The sequence below is a fragment of the Mangifera indica genome, chromosome 7, assembly GCF_011075055.1.
Source record: "Mangifera indica cultivar Alphonso chromosome 7, CATAS_Mindica_2.1, whole genome shotgun sequence".
NCBI classification, from domain to species: domain Eukaryota; kingdom Viridiplantae; phylum Streptophyta; class Magnoliopsida; order Sapindales; family Anacardiaceae; genus Mangifera; species Mangifera indica.
This window is the reverse complement of record NC_058143.1, coordinates 16,263,076-16,282,768: the sequence shown is the minus strand read 5'-3', so window position 1 is coordinate 16,282,768 and position 19,693 is coordinate 16,263,076. Positions and strand designations below refer to the sequence as shown.

At 31.9% G+C, this 19,693-nt stretch overlaps 3 protein-coding genes across 5 annotated transcripts; 2 read left to right on the top strand and 1 right to left on the bottom strand.

The window, feature by feature from the left end:
• The first annotated feature begins 1,438 nt into the window (after window positions 1–1,438).
• On the top strand, window positions 1,439–4,461 carry LOC123221033 (pentatricopeptide repeat-containing protein At3g42630). The gene is made up of 2 exons (XM_044643700.1): window positions 1,439–2,049; window positions 3,169–4,461. Exons 1-2 carry the CDS (start codon window positions 1,948–1,950, stop codon window positions 4,324–4,326), a joined length of 1,260 nt encoding a protein of 419 aa, XP_044499635.1. The 5' UTR covers window positions 1,439–1,947; the 3' UTR covers window positions 4,327–4,461.
• A 4,202-nt stretch (window positions 4,462–8,663) lies between these two features.
• On the top strand, window positions 8,664–14,283 carry LOC123221086. 3 transcript variants are annotated; one of them, XM_044643769.1, is made up of 3 exons: window positions 8,664–9,207; window positions 9,430–11,179; window positions 13,560–14,283. In XM_044643769.1, exons 2-3 carry the CDS (start codon window positions 9,566–9,568, stop codon window positions 13,899–13,901), a joined length of 1,956 nt encoding a protein of 651 aa, XP_044499704.1. In that variant the 5' UTR covers window positions 8,664–9,207; window positions 9,430–9,565; the 3' UTR covers window positions 13,902–14,283. The 3 variants fall into 3 exon arrangements, with proteins under 3 accessions (XP_044499704.1, XP_044499703.1, XP_044499705.1); XM_044643768.1 differs by having other exon boundaries at window positions 8,664–9,212; XM_044643770.1 differs by having other exon boundaries at window positions 8,664–9,212; window positions 9,363–11,179.
• Window positions 14,284–17,822: 3,539 nt separating this feature from the next.
• LOC123221751 lies at window positions 17,823–19,185 on the bottom strand. The gene is made up of 2 exons (XM_044644654.1): window positions 18,715–19,185; window positions 17,823–18,114 (listed from the first exon to the last, which is right to left on the bottom strand). The coding sequence occupies exons 1-2, from the start codon at window positions 18,960–18,962 to the stop codon at window positions 18,054–18,056; spliced, it is 309 nt and encodes a 102-aa protein (XP_044500589.1). The 5' UTR covers window positions 18,963–19,185; the 3' UTR covers window positions 17,823–18,053.
• Window positions 19,186–19,693: the final 508 nt, after the last annotated feature.

The following is a 19,693-nucleotide window of genomic DNA, read 5'->3' as shown; positions in this document are numbered from 1 at the left end:
GGAAAAATTATTACTTTTAGGGTTTATAGGAAAAAATGAGATAAAATTTTAGTTTATTTTTAATAGTATAGATAAAACGATGATTTTACCTTAAACTAATAAACTTAACCGTTTATGAGTAGATAAATAAGATTTTTAAAATTAAAAAGTAGAAATTTGAGAAAACAATATTCTTTGGTTGGGAATTAGTACTTTGGCCTTTATTTTTGTAAAGGTCATTTTTTCATCCTCTCCACTGTGTGCCATAAGATTCTATTTTAGGAGAAAATATCTATAGCATTTAGCCAAAAGACTCAAATTATCTTCACACCATTCACAATTCCAAACCCTCATATATTTGTTGGTTTCGAGCCAATGTTCCACCTTAGAAAACAACAACATTTTGCTTTGTTGAATGCTTTCTGCTAATTTTGGCTGCATGTCCACGAGATTTCGGATACTCTTTCACCCAACTAATTTTGGATACTTTTTTAAAAATCTGGCAAACAAATTTTCTGAACTAAAGTCTTGGAACACTTCAGTTTCTTAATAGTAACTACCTTGTAAGCATTTCAACAAGGTTTTTGTTCTTTTAAGTCTTATCGAGAGTTGTATCTCCCTCTTCCAAAGTTGAGCCTATGGAATGACAAAAAAAACTTGTGTGTGCTTTGTCCTATAATGGTAGACTCGATTCTTCACAAAAAGAATCACACTTTGAGTATCACAAAATAAAGTGTTCTAAAATTCACTGTAACCATATCAACTTCTTTCCATCTTCTAACATAGCAACATACTCTACCACTGTAGTAAGGAGGGCAGCAATCTTTTACAACTTTGAAACCCAACTGACTATTGTACCACCTGATGTAAACATAACTGGTGACAGGTGAATAAGTTTGAGTACGTTGCGAAAAAAAAAAAAAAAAAAAAAGGGAACTAAAATTACCTAGCATTTAGAAATAGAAATTAGAATCAGACTTTTTTATTTTTTGTTCTTGATAAGAATTGAGGTGATCGATTTTAAGTAAGATCTAATTACTATTAAAAATCAAAATATTTAATATCAGATTTAAACTCAATTGGAGAGTTAAACTCAAGCGACTCAAATTTAAGTTTGACTGAATTTAATTGAATAGCTCACAGTTTAGCTTGTTTACGTTGTAGATCTTACGTCAAGTTCTGTGATTGCAGGGAAACCAAAATCATCCCAAAGGCTTTTTCGCATACAAAGCCATTTGGGGCCAATGACCTAATTGGATTTTCATAATATTTTTTTATTTTGTTATTGTTTTTTTTTTTTGGCCAGATTTGTATAGAAGATAACAAAAGAAAATAATAGCAATTCACCCTTGAGTGGGGCATTATGGAAGAATTTGGAAATGCTATTCTTATTAAGCCTTCGGCTCCCAGAAACTTATACCTTAATTGATAGTCTCTCCTAGTAAACTTCTCAAGTAAGCAAACCCCAAAGTTGCGTCGGTTGACCCTTTTTACCTCCCATCTGTTTTTTTATCCCCCACTTCTCCTATAAGTGGCAATTGGCTCACCGCCCACAGTAACTGCAATCGCCATTCATTAATTGACAACACACAATTCATTACGCCCTTATCTGGGTTTCGACTTTCTTTACTATCTTTGCCATTTGTACTTGTTTTCATTGGTTCTGCCCTTCTGCTTTGTGGGCATTTTGGTGTTTCTTGCTTGTGCGACTGATTTAATCAATGGGTTTCTGTTTTAGCAGTGATTTTCTGTTTGAAAATCAGAGTTCAAATCCTGGTTTTGGTGATTTCTTTGTAGATTCATAGTCTTCGTTCATTGTCTTTGCATGTTTTAGCTCCTATAGCTTGCAAAAAAACTTACATGTTAACTGTGCTCAAGCAGTGTTTAGCAGCCAGTCATTGAAAATTTGTTATGAAGTTTCTATTTTAATTTCTCTTGCTCTGTTTAATTAATAAATAAGAGTTAAAAATGGAAACTCTTCCTCTCCGCATGATGGGATCTGCGAATTTGAAGAGTTGTGAGGTTCATTGCTGCCAAGTCCACCCAAAGCACGGAGGTTTAGACCGCAAGGTGCATACCTGCCTATAAATTTACAAGCTTTTTTATTTACTTGTCATCTCTGTTATTACCTTTGGATTTGGATTATGTGTTGTGAAATCATATATTTCTTTGTTTGCGTTTGTATACTTATCAGTGATATTATCAGTTAACACTAAAAGATTCGATTATGTACCACTTGTCTTCTTATCTGTGTACTTGATGTAAATTGATTCCTTAAATGCGCAAAAGCAATTTTATCATAATTCAGTTGTCTTGAATGGTCTGAGCATTCTTACTGAAGGGTTTTTGCTGTGGTATCACATCATAATTAGCTCTTAGACATGATAAGCTGGATTTTAGTTTTCATTTGATCGTCCAATCCAAGCCGAGTTTCAGTTTTTCTCTTAATAAAAGTTCTGTTATGTTTTTATCTTCAGTGCTACTGTGCTGAGTGAGCCAGTTGCCATTCTGGTCTGCATTTCATTGAATTACTGCACGAGTTTGTCACCAGAATAGTATCTCACAAACTCATCATGCTTTAGATATATTTGATTCATAGGCATAATGAATTCATCTTTTTGCACAACACCTGCATTAACTGATTGCCTAGGCAACCCATTAAGTCGATTAACTATTGGAGTATTGTTTAACCATCTTTGATTGTGATCACTTACATTCCATCTCAGATGATTACGCACTGCAAATCTTTTGACCATGCTTATTCATTGTGAAGCATTTATACATACCACCCCTTGTGCTAGAAGTTTTTATGCATTTAAACATTTAATCTTGAGAGAGTGAGCTTAGCTTGATCTAGGAGTATTTATGTGTTTTGTCAAAATAGGTTGCCCGAGTAGTTTTTAATATATCACTCAACAGATATCCTAATTGTTATTTCCATGCCATTCCCTTATTGGATAATGTTCCCTTTGCGTAGATCATCTTATTTCAGCTACATTTTAATCTGTTCCCTTTTCATGTCTATAGCCTTTGGATATATGCGTTGTGTTTGTTCCATCATCATATATCATATCTCTTTGATGATAATTTTCTATTCAGACCTTATATTCTTGACACAACGTTTTCCTGTTTTTATCTATTATGAAGATTTATATCAACTAATGTATAACTTTTTCTTAAATCATACAGAAAACACAATATCGGAGGCAGGGAGCAATTGTCAAAATCAAGAATACCTTTGTGGATTGTGCTTATTTGGTACAAAAACTAAGAGGAAAAGAGACGACTCATCTAACTGAGGAGGTTTTACTTGAGATGAAAACTGAAGGCTCTTTACCAGAAATCTCCACCCTGCCAGCTTTGATGTTTTGTTATGCAGATAATGGCCTTTTCCCCCAGGCTCAGGCGATTTGGGAGATGCTATTGAATAGCTCGTTTGTGCTGACAATTAACATAATTTCTGAATTGATGGATGCTTATGGGAGGATGGGACAATATAATGAGGTAATAAAAATTTTGGATCAGTTAAGTTCAAGAAATTTCAGCTTACTGCCTCAAGCATACTCAGCCGCTATCTCTTGCTTTGGGAACCTAGGACAGCTTGAGCTAATGGAAAATACATTGAAGGAAATGGTTTCAAGGGGTTTGCCGGTGGATTCTACCATGGGAAATGCCTTGATTAAACATTATAGCACTTTTGGGTCATTAACACAGATGGAGACTGCTTGTGGTTTTCTTAAAAGTTCTAGACATCTTATTGATAAAGAAGGAATCAAAGCAGTGTCGTCCGCCTATCTGAAGGAGAAAAAGTTCTACAGATTAGGAACATTCTTGAAGAATGTCGGTCTTGGAAGGAAAGATGTGGGAAATCTTCTTTGGAACTATCTGTTGTTATCATATGCTGCAAATTTCAAAATGAAAAGCTTGCAAAGAGAATTTATGAACATGTTAGAAGCTGGTTTTCGTCCTGATCTCACTACATTTAACATAAGAGCTGTGGCCTTTTCAAAAATGGCTTTGTTCTGGGATCTCCACCTTAGCCTTGAGCATATGAAACAGGAAAATGTTGTTCCTGATCTAGTGACCTATGGTTGTGTTGTTGATGCTTACTTGGATAAAAGACTTGGAAGAAATTTGGATTTTGCTCTCTCTAAAATGAATGTCGATGATTCTCCGCAGGTATCAACAGATCCATTGACATTTGAAGCTTTTGGTAAGGGGGACTTCCACTCAAGCGTAGAGGCCTTTATGGAGTTTAGTAGGCAGAGAAAATGGACTTACAGGAAACTAATTGCAGTATATCTCAAGAAACAATTCCGGCGAAACCAGATTTTTTGGAATTACTGACTTGCTGGCTGTGTCTGAGCATGTATGAATAATAATTTAGGTTCACAAAACCATTTTGTTTTTAGTGCATACATGGATGAAGCTTTAGATTTTTGGCTCAATTGAATAAAAAATAGCAGTGCTAAGCACAAACAATACGTTGTTATCATGCTATTAAATTAAATAAAAATTAAAAATAAAATAATACTTAATTATATAATAATAAATTATTGTTTATATATAAAATTATACGCATAATTTTGTTAATAAAAAATAAAGAAAGGTTTCTCCCATCACCCTTGTGGGAAAATGTTATAGTGAGCAAGGCCTTAAGTGTATTTGGGTTGGGTCCAGTTCTATTATATTTTGAAGTTAGCCCTGGGGAAAATTATATAACAAAAAAATCAAAAATCAAAAAAATTATTTTAAAGATATATTATAATAAAAATTAATAAAATTAATTAATTATTACATTTAATTTGATGTAGTAAAAAATATTAAATTATTATTATTTATTTAAATAATTTTGATATAATTATTTTAAAACATTTTTTATATTATTTGTTATATTAATTAAAAATAAGATTTTTGTTCTAATAAATTAATATATAATGATAGAATTATAACAAAATCATGATTACTTTAATAATTTTTAATACTTATGATAGATATAATAATTAGATTATCTTTTATATTATTTTTTATATTAATAAAATAAAATAAAATAGATAGATTATCAAAAATATATATTTGAATTTTTGCACTAAACGCCCCAAATGGTAAACTCTAAACAACCTCCCGGTTTACTCAACCAATACCGAGCTGGAAAACCAGCGTAGGCCCGGTCTGAATATCAAAAACCCGGCTTTTTTCCGCGTCCAGGTTATTTTGAAATGTAGCCCCGGCCTAACCCAGTCCAGGGTGATTAGGTCCTCAACTGGGAATCTCGCAATAAATTGACATTAATGTTACAATTGGGAAGCAAGCTGTCGTTTTGGCGAATATTCCCTCAACCTTCCGTGTGCTTTTTCTGCGTTTTCTTATGTTACTCTAAATCCCTTAAGTTCGATGCAGGAACTTCTCATTGGTTAGCTTATGTTTTAAAATATTGCAGAAAAGCCCCTACTTTGAGCTCTAAACACAAGATTATTGATCCATTTTCAAATTCAATTTCCACTTTGTTAATAAAGTATTCAGTTTATCATACATTCAATTTTCATTGCTGTCTTTTTTTTTCATGTAGTAACAAAAAATTAATTATTAATTGTTAGCTTATAAAATACAAATTCAAATCCAATAACAAATCTTGGACCTTTGGTTTGTATGTTATAAAAAGTCCATTATGCCCATGGTGAATTTTTTTTTTCACAAAATTGTTAGATAAGTATAATTTAAAGGAACTTTTTTCACTTAGCAAATACCCTTAAATTTAAAGAAATTCAAAAGTTGGTTGAATCTTACATTTTGATAAGATCTGACCCCCAAAAAAGAAAAAATTGTTCAAATTCTATGTTTCAATTGGATTTAACAAAATAATTGATAGAAACCTTAAGATTTGACCAAATTTGACCAAATAAGCAAAATTACCTAATTAGGTATCAAACATTTGTTTAGCCAAAAAAGGTATTTATAATTTTACATAACTAACATTATTTCACATGAAAAGGGGTATTTGTAACTTTATACAATTGACACCCCATTCGGGTAATATAAACTTATCTTCTGTACAAATATAAATACCTTATATGTATTAAAAATATTTGATACTCAAGGTTTTGTAAAAAATAAATAAATAAATAAAAAAACTTCAATTTTGAACATATGAATCTAAGTCGTTTATGCAAATAACATATCTTACCCACCCATATATATACATATAATTAAAGAGTGTAGCTATAAAAAGTGAGTTATCAAATACAAGTTTGATTTGTCATAAATTTTAAATAATTTGAAAATTAAAAAATTAAAAAATCCAATGAAGTTAAAAAAGAAAACGAATTTACGGTACGATTGGTTTAAGTTTTAAAATATTATTTTAATAATCTATATTTTATTATTAATATTATCTTGTTTGATTTATTAAATAATGAAATATTATAATATAAAAATTTATAGTAACATTTTATTAATAAAGGTGATGTAATAAATAATATAAAAGGTAATTTCATTAATATCCTTATATTAAGTATTAAAAAATTATTAATATAATTTTTATTTTGTTACAATATAATTTTTATTTATTAACCTTTTAGGATAAAAGTAATATCATTTTTAATTAATATAAAAAAAATTTAAAATAATTATATCTAAAGATATTTAAATAAAATATTATATTAGTATTTTTTTAATACCTCATATCAAAAATAATAATTACTTATACTTATTAATTTTATCAAATTTCATCTAATATTGTAATAATTTTTAGATCTAGTAATATTTTAAATAATCTATTTTTGTAATTATTTTTTATTTTTAGTAATAAAAATTTATTTGAATCAAACTCATCTTGTATTATTATATTTAGAGTTTTTTTTTTATGATAAGACTTTTTGAATATAGAAAAAATATTATTTGCATAGGGGAAAAAAAAAGATAAATGTGTAGTTTTAAATTTTGGCATAAAATATAATTCCTATATAATTAAAACCAAAGTAGAAAAGCACAACAAAAAGAGAGAAAAGATGGATGGGATGGGAATTTTGATATGAATTATGGTTGTGTTGTGGTAAAAAAATGGCATAATGATGACAACCCAATTATTATTTCCATAAATAGCCCTTGATCTGTGTTCAACCACCATCATTAATAAGGGTGGAGTCTATCTCCATTCTATTTTTGGTTCCAATTTTCCTAACTAAATTCATTTTCAATGTACAATTTCCAGTCAAATCTTCTTTTAGTACTGTCAGAAGAAAATGGATATTCATAATTCACAGAATTATTCTAACACTCACATGATCAACATAATTAATGAAAGAGATCAAGTTGAAAATATTTTCAATTTAAGAAATATTTTCATATAATTATTCCACTCCATCTGTTACTAAAACATAATTTTTATTTAAATTAATAATAAAATTATATATATTTATTTTAAATATATAAATAGAAAATATTTAATATATATTATTATATGATTGTATAATTTTGAATTAAATATAAATTAATATCTAATCATATGATAATATATAAATAAGTATATATTCATTTATGTACTCAAAGTAGGTAGGGATAAATACAAATCGAGTTGAGTTAAAACATCCCTTGGCTTGAATAAAAAATAGTTCATTTTGAATTCGGTTCGAGTTCATCAAACCAATGTTGAAGGTGATTATAGTTTGGTTCAAATGAAAATGTTTAGTTCGAGTTTGACTCGAATTTATAATTTATATCTATAACTCAAATTCATAGGTTAAATTCGTGATTCATTAATAAAACTATATAGTTTAACAATTATTTAACATAATTTGAATTGAGCTACAAACTATATTTGAATCAAATCAAGTCATTTACCTAGCAATGAGTCAAATCGAACCAAACTTTTTTTAGCTTAATTTTAAAATAAGTTGAATCTTTTAACTCAAACTCGATTTAAATTTAAACTAAATAATTCAAACTGAATCAAATCGAGTTAAGTCAACTTTCAAACCCCAATCATCTTGGTTCAGGTCCAATACTAAAAGTGAGTATAAATAATATTATTTTTTATATTAACAATGAATAATATTATGTATATATATTTTGAATATATAAATAAATATATATATTATATATTATTCTATATTTAAATATTACTTTATCATTAATTTAAAATAATCAAATCATATAATCACATATTATTTATATATTCATTTTTATATCAGCAAAGATAATTTTATTAAATATGATAAATATTGGGTAACGGAAGTGGATACGGGGCGGGTTACTATCCGGAACATACTAATGTCTGACAACGTGGCAACAGAGTAAAGTGGGTCCGTTACATTTTCGAAATAAGTAAAATTTGGCCTCATTTATTTAATTCTTTATTCTCCCAATTAACTACTCTGCCTTTTGGACGTTTCTGTTTCTGTTTCTCTCTTCTATTCTATTATTAATCACATTTATTTATTTATTATTCTAATAAAATAACCACAACGAAATACCAAAGCAGCTTCTCCTCACGTGCTTCCTATTTTATTTATTCAATTTTTTACTTTTCTATCAACTCGAATTTATTCAGAAATAGGGTATTTAAAAAAATAAATGAAAATGGTACTTTAATCAGAGTCACGAATCACTGGAATCCAATTGCCTCTGAGCCCCACTTTGCTTTTTTTTTTAATAAAAAATCTTCTAATTGTGTTGTTTAATTTCATCTGTCAAGTGTACAGGATGAAGTAAACTCCCAAAATCTATCTTTGCTTACAAAGTAGTTGGTTTTACATCTCTTTTATGATATTCGCTTTTTTTTTTTTTTTTCTCAACATAACCTGTTGATTTTGTTTGCTTCAATGGTGGGGTTCTAATGCTTTCTAGTATTCCTTTCTTCATTCTTCAAAATCTTTAATCTTTTCATTTCTTTACTGGATTCCCCACCTGGGTTTTCTTTTCTTCTCCTTTTTGTTAGTTTTCTATCATTGCTTATTTTTTTTTTAACTTTTTTAATTATATATTTTTTTAAATATAGCTTCACACACCCACATGCATGTTCTTGTGTTTGTCTGATCTGGATTGGATCACAAGGATCTCTTGTTTTTCTTTTTATTTTTAGTTGAAGAACACTAAGAGAGAGAACAAACCGAGAGAAACAAAGAGATAGACAGGTGTGTGTTGGTGGGGTTTAGTGCTATGTGGGTGGAGCAATCTTGGTTTCTTTGAGGGAAGAAGCTAAAGAGAAACCAGGAACAACTCCTAGAACAAGTAAGGTAAGTTAAGTTTTTTCTTCATTCTCTTAGTTTCTTGAATCTCTTGGTTTTGGACCCAATGAAAAGATTCTTTTTTTTCCTTCTTCTTCTTCTTCTGCTTCTTCTTTTCTTTTTGTTTCTGTTCATAGTCGTGACTGTCTCTTGTTTTAGGTTGTTCTCCGCGGTGTTACTTGAATTAGGTCTGATATTTTTCTATTGTTGGATGTGTTTTTCTCAGTGGTTTGTGAAGATAAATAATTGCTAGGGTTTGAATCGGGCAGTGATCATTTATTATGTTGGTTGAATCGTAGAATAATTGGGGGTGTGGCTGTGAGTGTATTAGTGTGAGTTGATATTGTTGATACACCTGTGGCATGGCGGGTATTGATGTTTCTAAATATGCTCATAGCCCTGTGCACAAGGCTATTGCCACGAGAGATTATGCCAGTCTCAGGAAAATACTTGCTGCTCTTCCGAGGCTTGGTAATCCGGCTGAGATTCGTACTGAAATGGCATCCTTGGCAGAAGAAGAGAAGGCTGACACAATATCTGCTGTGATTGATAGGCGGGATGTCCCCAATCGGGACACCCCTCTTCATTTGGCTGTCAAACTTGGTGATGAGACTGCAACAGAGATGCTTATGGTTGCTGGGGCTGATTGGAGTTTGCAGAATGAACAGGGATGGAGTGCACTCCAGGAGGCAATTTGCAATAGAGAAGAAGGGATTTCCATGATTATAGTTAGGCATTACCAGCCATTGGCATGGGCTAAATGGTGTCGGAGATTGCCTCGGTTAATTGCGACTATGCAAAGGATGAGGGATTTTTATATGGAAATTACGTTCCATTTTGAGAGTTCTGTGATACCTTTTATTTCAAGAATTGCTCCTTCAGATACTTATAAAATTTGGAAGAGGGGTGCCAATTTGAGGGCGGATATGACTTTGGCTGGATTTGATGGGTTTAGGATCCAGAGATCAGATCAGAGTATTCTTTTCCTTGGTGATGGGTCTGAAGATGGAAAGGTTCCTCCTGGATCACTCTGCATGATCTCACATAAGGATAAGGAGGTGATGAATGCGTTGGATGGGGCTGGCTCTCAAGCAACAGAAGAAGAGATTCGACAAGAAGTGGCTGCAATGTCTCAAACTAATATATTTAGGCCTGGGATTGATGTGACTCAAGCAGTTCTTTTGCCACAGTTGACGTGGAGGCGTCAGGAGAAAACAGAGATGGTGGGTCCATGGAAAGCAAAGGTATACGATATGCATAATGTAGTTGTTAGCATTAAATCTAGGAGAGTCCCTGGAGCTATGACAGATGATGAGTTCTTCTCATCTTGCAATGAAAATGAAGCCGAGAGTGAGGAGCTTGATGATATTTTGACGGAAGATGAAAGAAGGCAACTTGAGGTTGCACTCAAATTGGATACATCTGAAACGAGCAATGAGAATGGTGATGGGATTATTGCTCACCGCCATAGTTGTTATGAGCATAGGGAGATTCCCATTCAGGATTTGAGTTCATGTAGAAATGGAGACAGTAAACAAGAAAAGAAAGGATGGTTTGGTGGATGGAGGAAACGGGATTCCAAACCTGAAGGACAGAAGAAGACTGTACCACCTAGAAGTTCGCTCTGTGTTGAAGAGAAGGTGAGTGATCTTCTTGGGGACTCTCCCTCTGGAAGTCAGATAAAACCAGGTAGACATTCTGTTGAGATTGTTGTGAGGGATGAGCACCGGAGAGGAAGGGATACCAGAACATCAACTTCTGTAAGTTCTGATAGTGGGCATCGGCGCAAGGATGGAGCTCGTGAGAATGAGTATAAGAAAGGGTTGAGGCCTATTCTCTGGCTTTCCCCAAACTTCCCACTACAAACTGAAGAACTGCTGCCATTGCTTGACATTCTTGCAAACAAGGTTAAGGCTATTCGTCGTTTAAGAGAACTGCTTACCACAAAACTCCCAATGGGAACTTTTCCAGTTAAGGTATGCAGATCTTTATTCTGTATTACAACTCTTACTCAACTTTTAGTTATATTATCTTCTTATTGCTGTTTGAAAATGCTTTACCTCACTGATGTATCGATTTTAACTTATTTTTATGTCATTCTATTTAAAGACATTTGCTGTTTAGAGGCTCCGGTTGGTGTGGGGAGGGGTAAAGGTGCTTTACCTGAATGGTGCACCTTTCTAAGGTTGGTCTTATAGTAAAATTGCAAATGAGTTGAAAATTTTCATGACCTCTATTATCTTCTGGTTTGTATATGAGTTTTTTTTTCCCCCTGTATAAGAAGTGTCATGCTCATTGATTGCATACTTGGTGCCTGTTTTTCCTCTTTTTTACCATTCTATGGTTTATAGGCATACTAAGCTTAGAATTTAGAAGTACATCAATTGGCTGACTAGTGTTGGTAGAAGAATTGAGTCAATAATGATAAACTCTGACTGTTAAAGTGGGTTCTAGTTTTGAAGCTAATCAGTGAAAGTTGAATGGTATTACTCGGCTCACTTATGCCTTCACTCACAAGCATTGATGTCTGAGCAACTGGATAGACATGTTTGCAGTAATGTGCTCTCTTCTGAATCAGTCTTTTCAATTCTTTCTTTGTTAGTTTTGGTTTAAAGATATTGTCCATTTTTACTTATTCACATGGCTCCTTCACTTTAGAGTTCAAGATTCTTTTATTCTAGTTGCTTTTCTTCCCGCTCAATTCATGCAATAAGTTCAGGTCTTAAGTTACATGTTTCAAACTGGATGCCTGTCTAGTGCTATCTGACCTTTTCCCTTCTGGGCTATTGGAATTGATCAGATAGACCACAGGATATAGATTATTTTGAGTTGTAAAACCTTTTCAGGACAGGATTGTGTAAGACTAATCACCATATGGTTGCGCAAAGTTTATTTTAAACATATTCAATATTACCTTGAACAAGAACATATAATCACCTCTAGTAGCTGCTATCTACATGATAGTATTGTAAGTGTTCAAATGCTGAAATTAGGAAGCAATCTCATTGTGTATGACTTGTAAGGGGACTGTAGGGAGTCACTATCTTTACAGCAGGAGGAGCTCAGTGAAAGGGAAAGTGGCTGAGAACCTTGAGAAAGTTTCCTTTAGTCTTTTGGTATAGAAAAGTTTTGCCTTTATCAATGGCTAGGGGAATTTTTCTTGGGTGATAAATTATCTGGAATTTCTGAAGTGTTTCCTGTAACATCTGTGAATTTTAAATTATTGGCGTGTAGTTTATACATCTTTGAAATGATTGATTGTGTATTTTTTTTGGAACTCCCACTTTCTTGGGGAGTTCATTATCATTGGACTGTTGCATGTTGCCGGTACCCATATTGTTGTGAGGATTAAAAAATGAGCAATGGAGAGAGATGCTGTAAAAGTTGATACCTAAAAATAAATGGTCCTTAGCTAGTAAGTGTGAACGCTAATTGATATACTGACTGTGTCAATAGATTATAACATTCACAATTCTTTTTACTTAGAAGAATAATGGCACCAACTTGCATAATTATGCATTGTGCACCAAGAGAATCAACATTACATATTTTGATTCCTGAGGCCATCTATTGTTGGTGCAAAGCTGATCAAAATATGTTTGGTTTGGTACAATTAAAGTTTTTTTAAGTTAGGAAAATAAATAGAACATGTGGTTTATAATTTGCTGTCATCCAGGTCAGATTGAATTACTGATTTCTAGCCACCAACCTATGGTTCTCATGATTGTTTTATAGACAGTTGGTCATTCTATATGGAACTATCCTTGGAATTTCTGGTTTTCCTGTATACTGCTGCTGATGCAGATGATGTCAAATCTTAGACATCAGAATGTAAGGAATTTGAAATTGTCAAAAATTTTTTATTTGTAGCATGTAGAAACCTGATTACCGGTGTTGTTTAAGTGTCAGATTCTCTCAATCCCAAAGAACTTCCCCTAGATTTCTAACATGAATGGTATGACTAACAGATTTCAAGTAAAAATGATGGAGGTGGTAGATTCATCACTTCCTGAAAGAAAATTGGGATGTAATAATTACTGAAAGTTGAGTCATTACAATCTCTATTGTTTTGGTTTATGAATTACTGTAATGAGAATTTTACCATATACAAGATCAGATGGTGGGAGTGGTTCTAGCTTGTTGGAGTTACATAGAGGACATTGGTAATCTGCTTTTGCCAAAATTCTGTTCTACTTTGTTGTATAACAATTCTTCTAACCAGTGCCTTGGAATACTTCAACTTATTATTCTTGTTATTATCATCAAGTGCTGCATTATACCTCTGTTCATTATCTCCTTGTATCATAGTTTAAATAAAAATCTGTTGGCTAAGAAGTTGTTCATTGGTGCATTCAGGTTGCTATACCAGTGGTTCCAACTATCAGAGTGCTTGTTACTTTTACAAAGTTTGAGGAATTACAGCCGGTGGACGAGTTTGCAACTCCCCCATCAAGCCCTAATGCTGCAGGCAGAGAAAGCCCTTCAGTGATGCAGTCGACAAGTTCATCATGGTTTCAGTGGATTAAAGCTCCTTACTATCGCCCTGGCTCATCCTCCAGTGGTTCTAGCAGTAGAATAGAGACCATCCAAGATCCGTTTGCGATTCCCCAAGATTATACTTGGATTACTGCCGAAGCGAAGAAAAAGAAGATGCAAGAGAAGAGCAAATCAAAGAAAGGGAAAAGTCAGAATCAATGAAGTGAAGGCAAGAAAGAGTAAGCTCCAGATGTAAAACATGTTTTAGATTCTAAATCAAGTAAGCAGATAGCAAAATAGGGAAAGAAGTGTTTCATTAATCCTGAAATTGTGATATTTAAAGAAAACAAAAAAGTGGGGTTCATTCTTCTTCTATGTTGAAGCAAATGATCCCATGTGTGAAGGGAAAATTTGGTATATCATTGTGGGGGTGAAAAAAGAAAAGGGAAAACAGAAAAAAAAAAAAAAAAGATATTGTGATTCTTACAGCAAATGCTTGGCTTTTGGTGGTGGTTTAGATTACTGATTCACTTTCTTATGTATGTGTGACTGACTTTTAACTATTACAAATGTTAAATGATAGATTAGCTAATTCATTTTACAACTACTGTTTATATTTGATTCAGCTTCAGAAATCAGATCCTCATTTACAAGATTATGTTGTGATGCCTTTTAGCATTATGGGATTTTTTTTTCAAGGGAGTTAAGGAGAACTAAATTTAGGGAAACTCATGGCTGACACAGAGAAAACATGTTCAAGGCTTTGATTATTTATCTGAAAGTTCAGAAATCTTATGAGAACATTATTTTTAACAGTCAAAGTGGAGAATCCCATAAAAAATCATGTTGAGGGGCTCGAGATTCATAACTTTTTGACCAGTTCAAACTTAAGTCCACCCCACCCTCCACCGCTCTGGCCGACACTCTTATTGAGTAACCTTTTTTTCTGATAGGAGTAAATTGCATTTTCTCAGGCTAAAAACATTTTTACAGTATTCTTTTTTAATTTAAAATAAAAGTTTGTTAATAAAAAAATTATAAAAAATAGTAAAATATTACATTATCATATTATTTCAAATTAATAAAATTAAAAAAATTTATATATTCAAATTAAATAAAATCTCCTTTATTCTCAATTTTTTTTATTCTCACTCTTTTCTTATTCCCTAGTCAACTCCTATTACCTCATTTCTTTAGCAATACACTCCTATTCTAAATCCTTCAATTTATTCTCTCTCTTACATCATCATTTCTTAATATCTCATTTGACATTCTACCATCTTTTCTCCCATCTCTTTAGTTACAATATAAACAATTTAAATAAATCAAATTGTAACAAAATCATTTCATTGATGACTTGATCAAATTGTTATTGATGCAATATCAAATTACGGTCGGATAAATTGTTTTAATGGTTGAGAAGTTCAAGTAATGAGATCGTGATGATGGAGAGTTGATGATATTGATAGTGACTAGGGTTTCAATAAAAAAGAAGTTTTCAAACCTTTACTTAAAAGAAAAAAAAAAAAAAAGTAAGTTTTCAAACCTTTAAAAGGCATCAAACTATTATATTTAATATTTTTAAGTGAGATTTTTACAAGTTCATTTATACTTTATTTCAAAATATCTTAATAGTGAAATTACTATTTTATTTTTACAGTATTAATTCTCTATAAACAGAATTTGATTTTAAGTGACAAAATGTTATCTATTTCATTAAGGGGGTGGAAAAGTCTTTTTAACCAAACCTTGAGTGGAAAAGGTAATTTACTCTTTATGTATTAACATTTCTTTTATTTGTCTGTTTAATTTGGTGTGGCCTATCGTGTCACAAGTCATGTTGTACAAGGCCCATCTCAACACTAAAATCAGAAGCATATTCTGTAACTCTTGGGTCAAGTCTCCGTAGACTTTTTGGTAGATCAACTTTCGTACTTTGCAAATTGATCTGCCAAAAAAAATATTTTAAATATATTTTTAAGTTTTTTAATTTTATAATTTTTAAAAAATTTTGTAAGCTATATTAGGTGAACCCACAAGCTCCAACACAACTCATCTTAAAAACAAGTTTTGACATAACCTGTAATTTTGCGAACCCTGGTTTTTTATCCTTGGGCTTGGTCATGCCCTTGCCTATAACCATGGACCAACAAATCTTATATGTCTATGTAATCTCTATTAATTAGAGATGTTGTTCATTATTCTTATTTGTTTACATTTGATTATTTTAATTTTTTGTTTCCCCATTAAAATGATAAAATGGGAGTCTGCAGTTAAAATAAGATGGTTCCTAGTTTGAAAGCTAATTGATGAATGGACCACTCACCTTAATCTTCTGTCATATTTCACAATACACTTTGTTTCATGAGCGATGATATCTGTATCTATTTTGAGTATATATATAAGTATATATTTATATATATCATCATACGATTGAGTATTATTTTATTTCTAATTTAAAATCATTCAATCACTTGATACATATTAAATATATACTTATTTGTATATTTAAATAAGTACATATAATTTTATTATTGTTTTATATGCTTCTGACTTATTTCTAACAGTCGAACTTTGCCATTTTAACTAGTTTATCAAGATGGATTATGTTTTCAGATTGCTACTTTGCCCAACACTTGATTATTTTGCTTCCATTACACTTCTTCATTTCACAAAAGCAATCATAGTAAGAAAGAATTCAGCTTTTCCCACTTCGTAAAACATTGAATCCATTTGAGTTTTTGGTCCCTTTCTCCATCCCTCATACGTCCAAACATGTGGACCATTATTTGCAGTCTAACTCTGCCTATCTTTATATTGGCCATAAGGTTTATTCTCACTTAAGGCTCAGTGCACTTTAAAATACACATTTATTAAGTTTTAAAAGTCTAAATATTTATCAGTTTATTAAATTTTATTGGTACTATTAAAAATAAAATTATCATTTAAAAATTTTATCCAAGAAAAAAAAATTTATCTCTTTTTTTTACCTTAGTTTTAAAAGCTAAAAAATTTCCTCTTAATTTAGTTTTAAAAAATTACTTTTTTACCTCACCATTAGGGTATCCATATTTAGGGTTAATATGGATACCCTAAAGTTTAAAATATTATACTTACACCTTAAAAAAATCATTTTCTCTTTCTCGGCGACTGATCTTCCCAATAATTCACTCTGACGCATTATCAACTCATCACTGACATATTTTCTCCCTCTCTAGTGATTTTTTGATGTGAAAACAATCAAAAATCTAGTTGAAATATTTGGATTTGTTGCACCAATCTATGTAATAAATCGCATAGATTCATGCAACGAGATGCACAGCTTGGTTGTACAACATCACATGGATTTTATCAAATGAAAATTTGGTGGTTAATTATCATACGAAAATTTTTCATCTGTTCCTTTCTTTTCTTATTATACAAATTTGTCCTGTAAAGTTAAAAAAAAAGAGAATTCCATCTTTTATGCAAATTAAAGTAGAAATCCAACAACTTTTCTTTAATTACAAAGCATAGGGTTACTTTTGAATCTTTATAATATCTTGTACTTTAATAAACTACAAACACATAAAATATGAGTTGAAAGTCACGAATGCATAAATATTTTAAAGCATATCTGTGTTTGGATTATTTCCTGGGGAAATGATTTGAGTTTGGTGCAAAAATAATAACTCTTTGTACACAAATAATAAATTCAAACTTTAGTACAATGTATCACGTGTTGTTGAGCACAAATAGTGATATATCATTGGCCTTGAATCATGCCATCTATATTGGGTATATTTTGTTCAATGCCAAAGCATGCAGACGTTGATGATCTGAATGCCAATGCTAACCCTTGCCATTGAGAAGCTACATCAATGTCGACAGAGTTACAAGTAGTGCTAGATAATGAGCACTAATATTGACAAGATAATGAGCTCTATATTTGGCAATGTATGGTTTTAGTGACCATGCCAATACCTCAAGTTCCAAATCGGTTTTTGTGAAAAAAGTAAAAAAGAAAAACCCTCATAAAAACCAACGTTCCATAATAACTCATTCTTGAACTGTTTCCACAGGCAGCTTAAAACTCGTTTATTATCAGCTATTTGCTTTTGGTGCGTTGTCTTGTCTTACCAATATAACTGAGAAATCAATAACTCATTTGATAATTACTCTGGCATATATTCAGAAGTGGCAACTCATCATCATAACCACAATCACAAGCTTTTCCTGGCTTTGCTAGCCTAAATGGTAAACTTGTTATGTGGATAATTTCTTTGGATGCAATTCAGAAACAGTAGCTCAAGTTTATGTCATTACAATGAAATTGTACATGCTGATCATCAAGAAGCATTGCTATTAAAACTATCTCTCCATTCATGTCTTGTTTCATTGAATTGCACAAACACATGAATTTCTTACTCCCTCAAGTTCCCCATCTCCTGAAACACTGCATAGCATAATTTAAAAAAAAAAAAAACCCAGTAAAAAATGTGCAAAAGGTGTAAATTTATTAACTTCAGGCAAAAAAACCAGGAAGTATAGTCACATGATATAGCTGGATTTCGGTTTCAAAGCTACCCATATCCATTATCATGGCAACTGATAATATCATTTTCTAACTTTTCCTAGAAGGAATTAATTATGATACAGAGGATTAAAACCTAATAATATTCTTAAAATTTATAAATTTGTTTTTCAACTTCACATAAGTTTCTTTTATAAATTTGTTTGTCAACTTCACACGATCCACGTTTATTTAATTATTTGCATTACTAGCTATCTAGGAAGCATAGAAACATGCTACAAAACATTTCGGGCCATTTCGAAAATATTCAAAAAAATTCAAAACTTATTTCATAAAAAAGTTAAGTTAGTTGAATACATACTTTATTGTTTCTTATATTTTTTAGGAAATATGTTTCAAAGTTTCAATTTTCATGTTGCATAGCTAGCCATACATGACATGACATTTACACTTCATTAAATGAATTCTGAGCATGCAATTAAATAAACTTACTTATGATATATGATGCAATTAGAGCAGTACCTTGGCTCAAACTCTAGAATATGAGCAATATCCTTGCCATGTGCATCAGGCCAGGTTACTTTCCTCCTTTGTTGATTTGCCTCTGCTATTGAGGTTGTCGTCTTCTTGAGATTACTCTTGAGAGTAGCTGTTGCTTCAATGTGAGGCCCATTTGATTTTGACTCAATGAATCTGATATTCCTACTATTGTTGCACCCTTTGATTCTCTTGTCTTTGCCTTGTGATTCATTATTACCATATTTTTCCATGACCCCATCTTCCTTCTTGTCTTCACCTTCCAATCTCTTTTGGCCAATCTTATTGCTGCTTTCCTCTCCTTTAAAACTTCTTGATGGCACATAGCAAGAGCACACCAAAGCTGTGCACCCGCTCTGCGCCGTCGCCGCCAGGAGTACCAATCGACAGCAAGCTTAAACCTCTAATATATCAAACCATGCCCAAAACCTTTGAGCTATTGTGTTTGTGTGTGAGAGAGGAGGAAATTAATGGTTGAAGATAATCTTTTTTGAGTATATATAGTATGAAAATTTGATTTTATTTTGATTTAAAGTGCATAATCTTTTAATGATTAAAGTTTGCTTTGCAAAGAAGAAATTAAGTGGGTTGGGAGGTGGGGTTTGTGTAGGATTTTGATGTAGAGAAAAGATGGTGGGATATGGAGGGAGATGTTGCAAATGTAATCAATCATGTTCATGTTCATGCTTGCTCCACTTAGAGTTGTTTCCTTTTGCTTTTGGTGACATTTGTATAAGGTAAATTAATTAAAGAAAGAAAAATATTGAATGCGGGTTTGGCTTTCAACTTTTTGACAGTGTGGGGAAGGGTGGTGTATTCATTGTTTGTTATGGTTAGAGATGGAGAATGTAATGATTCTAAAAACTCTAATCTTTGCTCGTGCAGTTTTGCTTTCAGATAGCACGGAGGGTGGATAGGCAAATTAAAGGAACAATTATGGTCATGATGTGAAACTATACTTTTT

Excerpts from the sequence above, each read along its gene's own strand:
- LOC123221033 (XM_044643700.1), top strand. The coding sequence starts at position 1,948 with ATGGAAACTCTTCCTCTCCGCATGATGGGATCTGCGAATTTGAAGAGT. Across the intron at positions 2,050-3,168 it reads ACGGAGGTTTAGACCGCAAG|AAAACACAATATCGGAGGCA; the intron begins GTGCATACCTGC and ends TAAATCATACAG.
- LOC123221086 (XM_044643769.1), top strand. The coding sequence starts at position 9,566 with ATGGCGGGTATTGATGTTTCTAAATATGCTCATAGCCCTGTGCACAAG. Across the intron at positions 11,180-13,559 it reads TGGGAACTTTTCCAGTTAAG|GTTGCTATACCAGTGGTTCC; the intron begins GTATGCAGATCT and ends TGGTGCATTCAG.
- LOC123221751 (XM_044644654.1), bottom strand. The coding sequence starts at position 18,962 with ATGGAAAAATATGGTAATAATGAATCACAAGGCAAAGACAAGAGAATC. Across the intron at positions 18,115-18,714 it reads ATTCTAGAGTTTGAGCCAAG|TGTTTCAGGAGATGGGGAAC; the intron begins GTACTGCTCTAA and ends TATGCTATGCAG.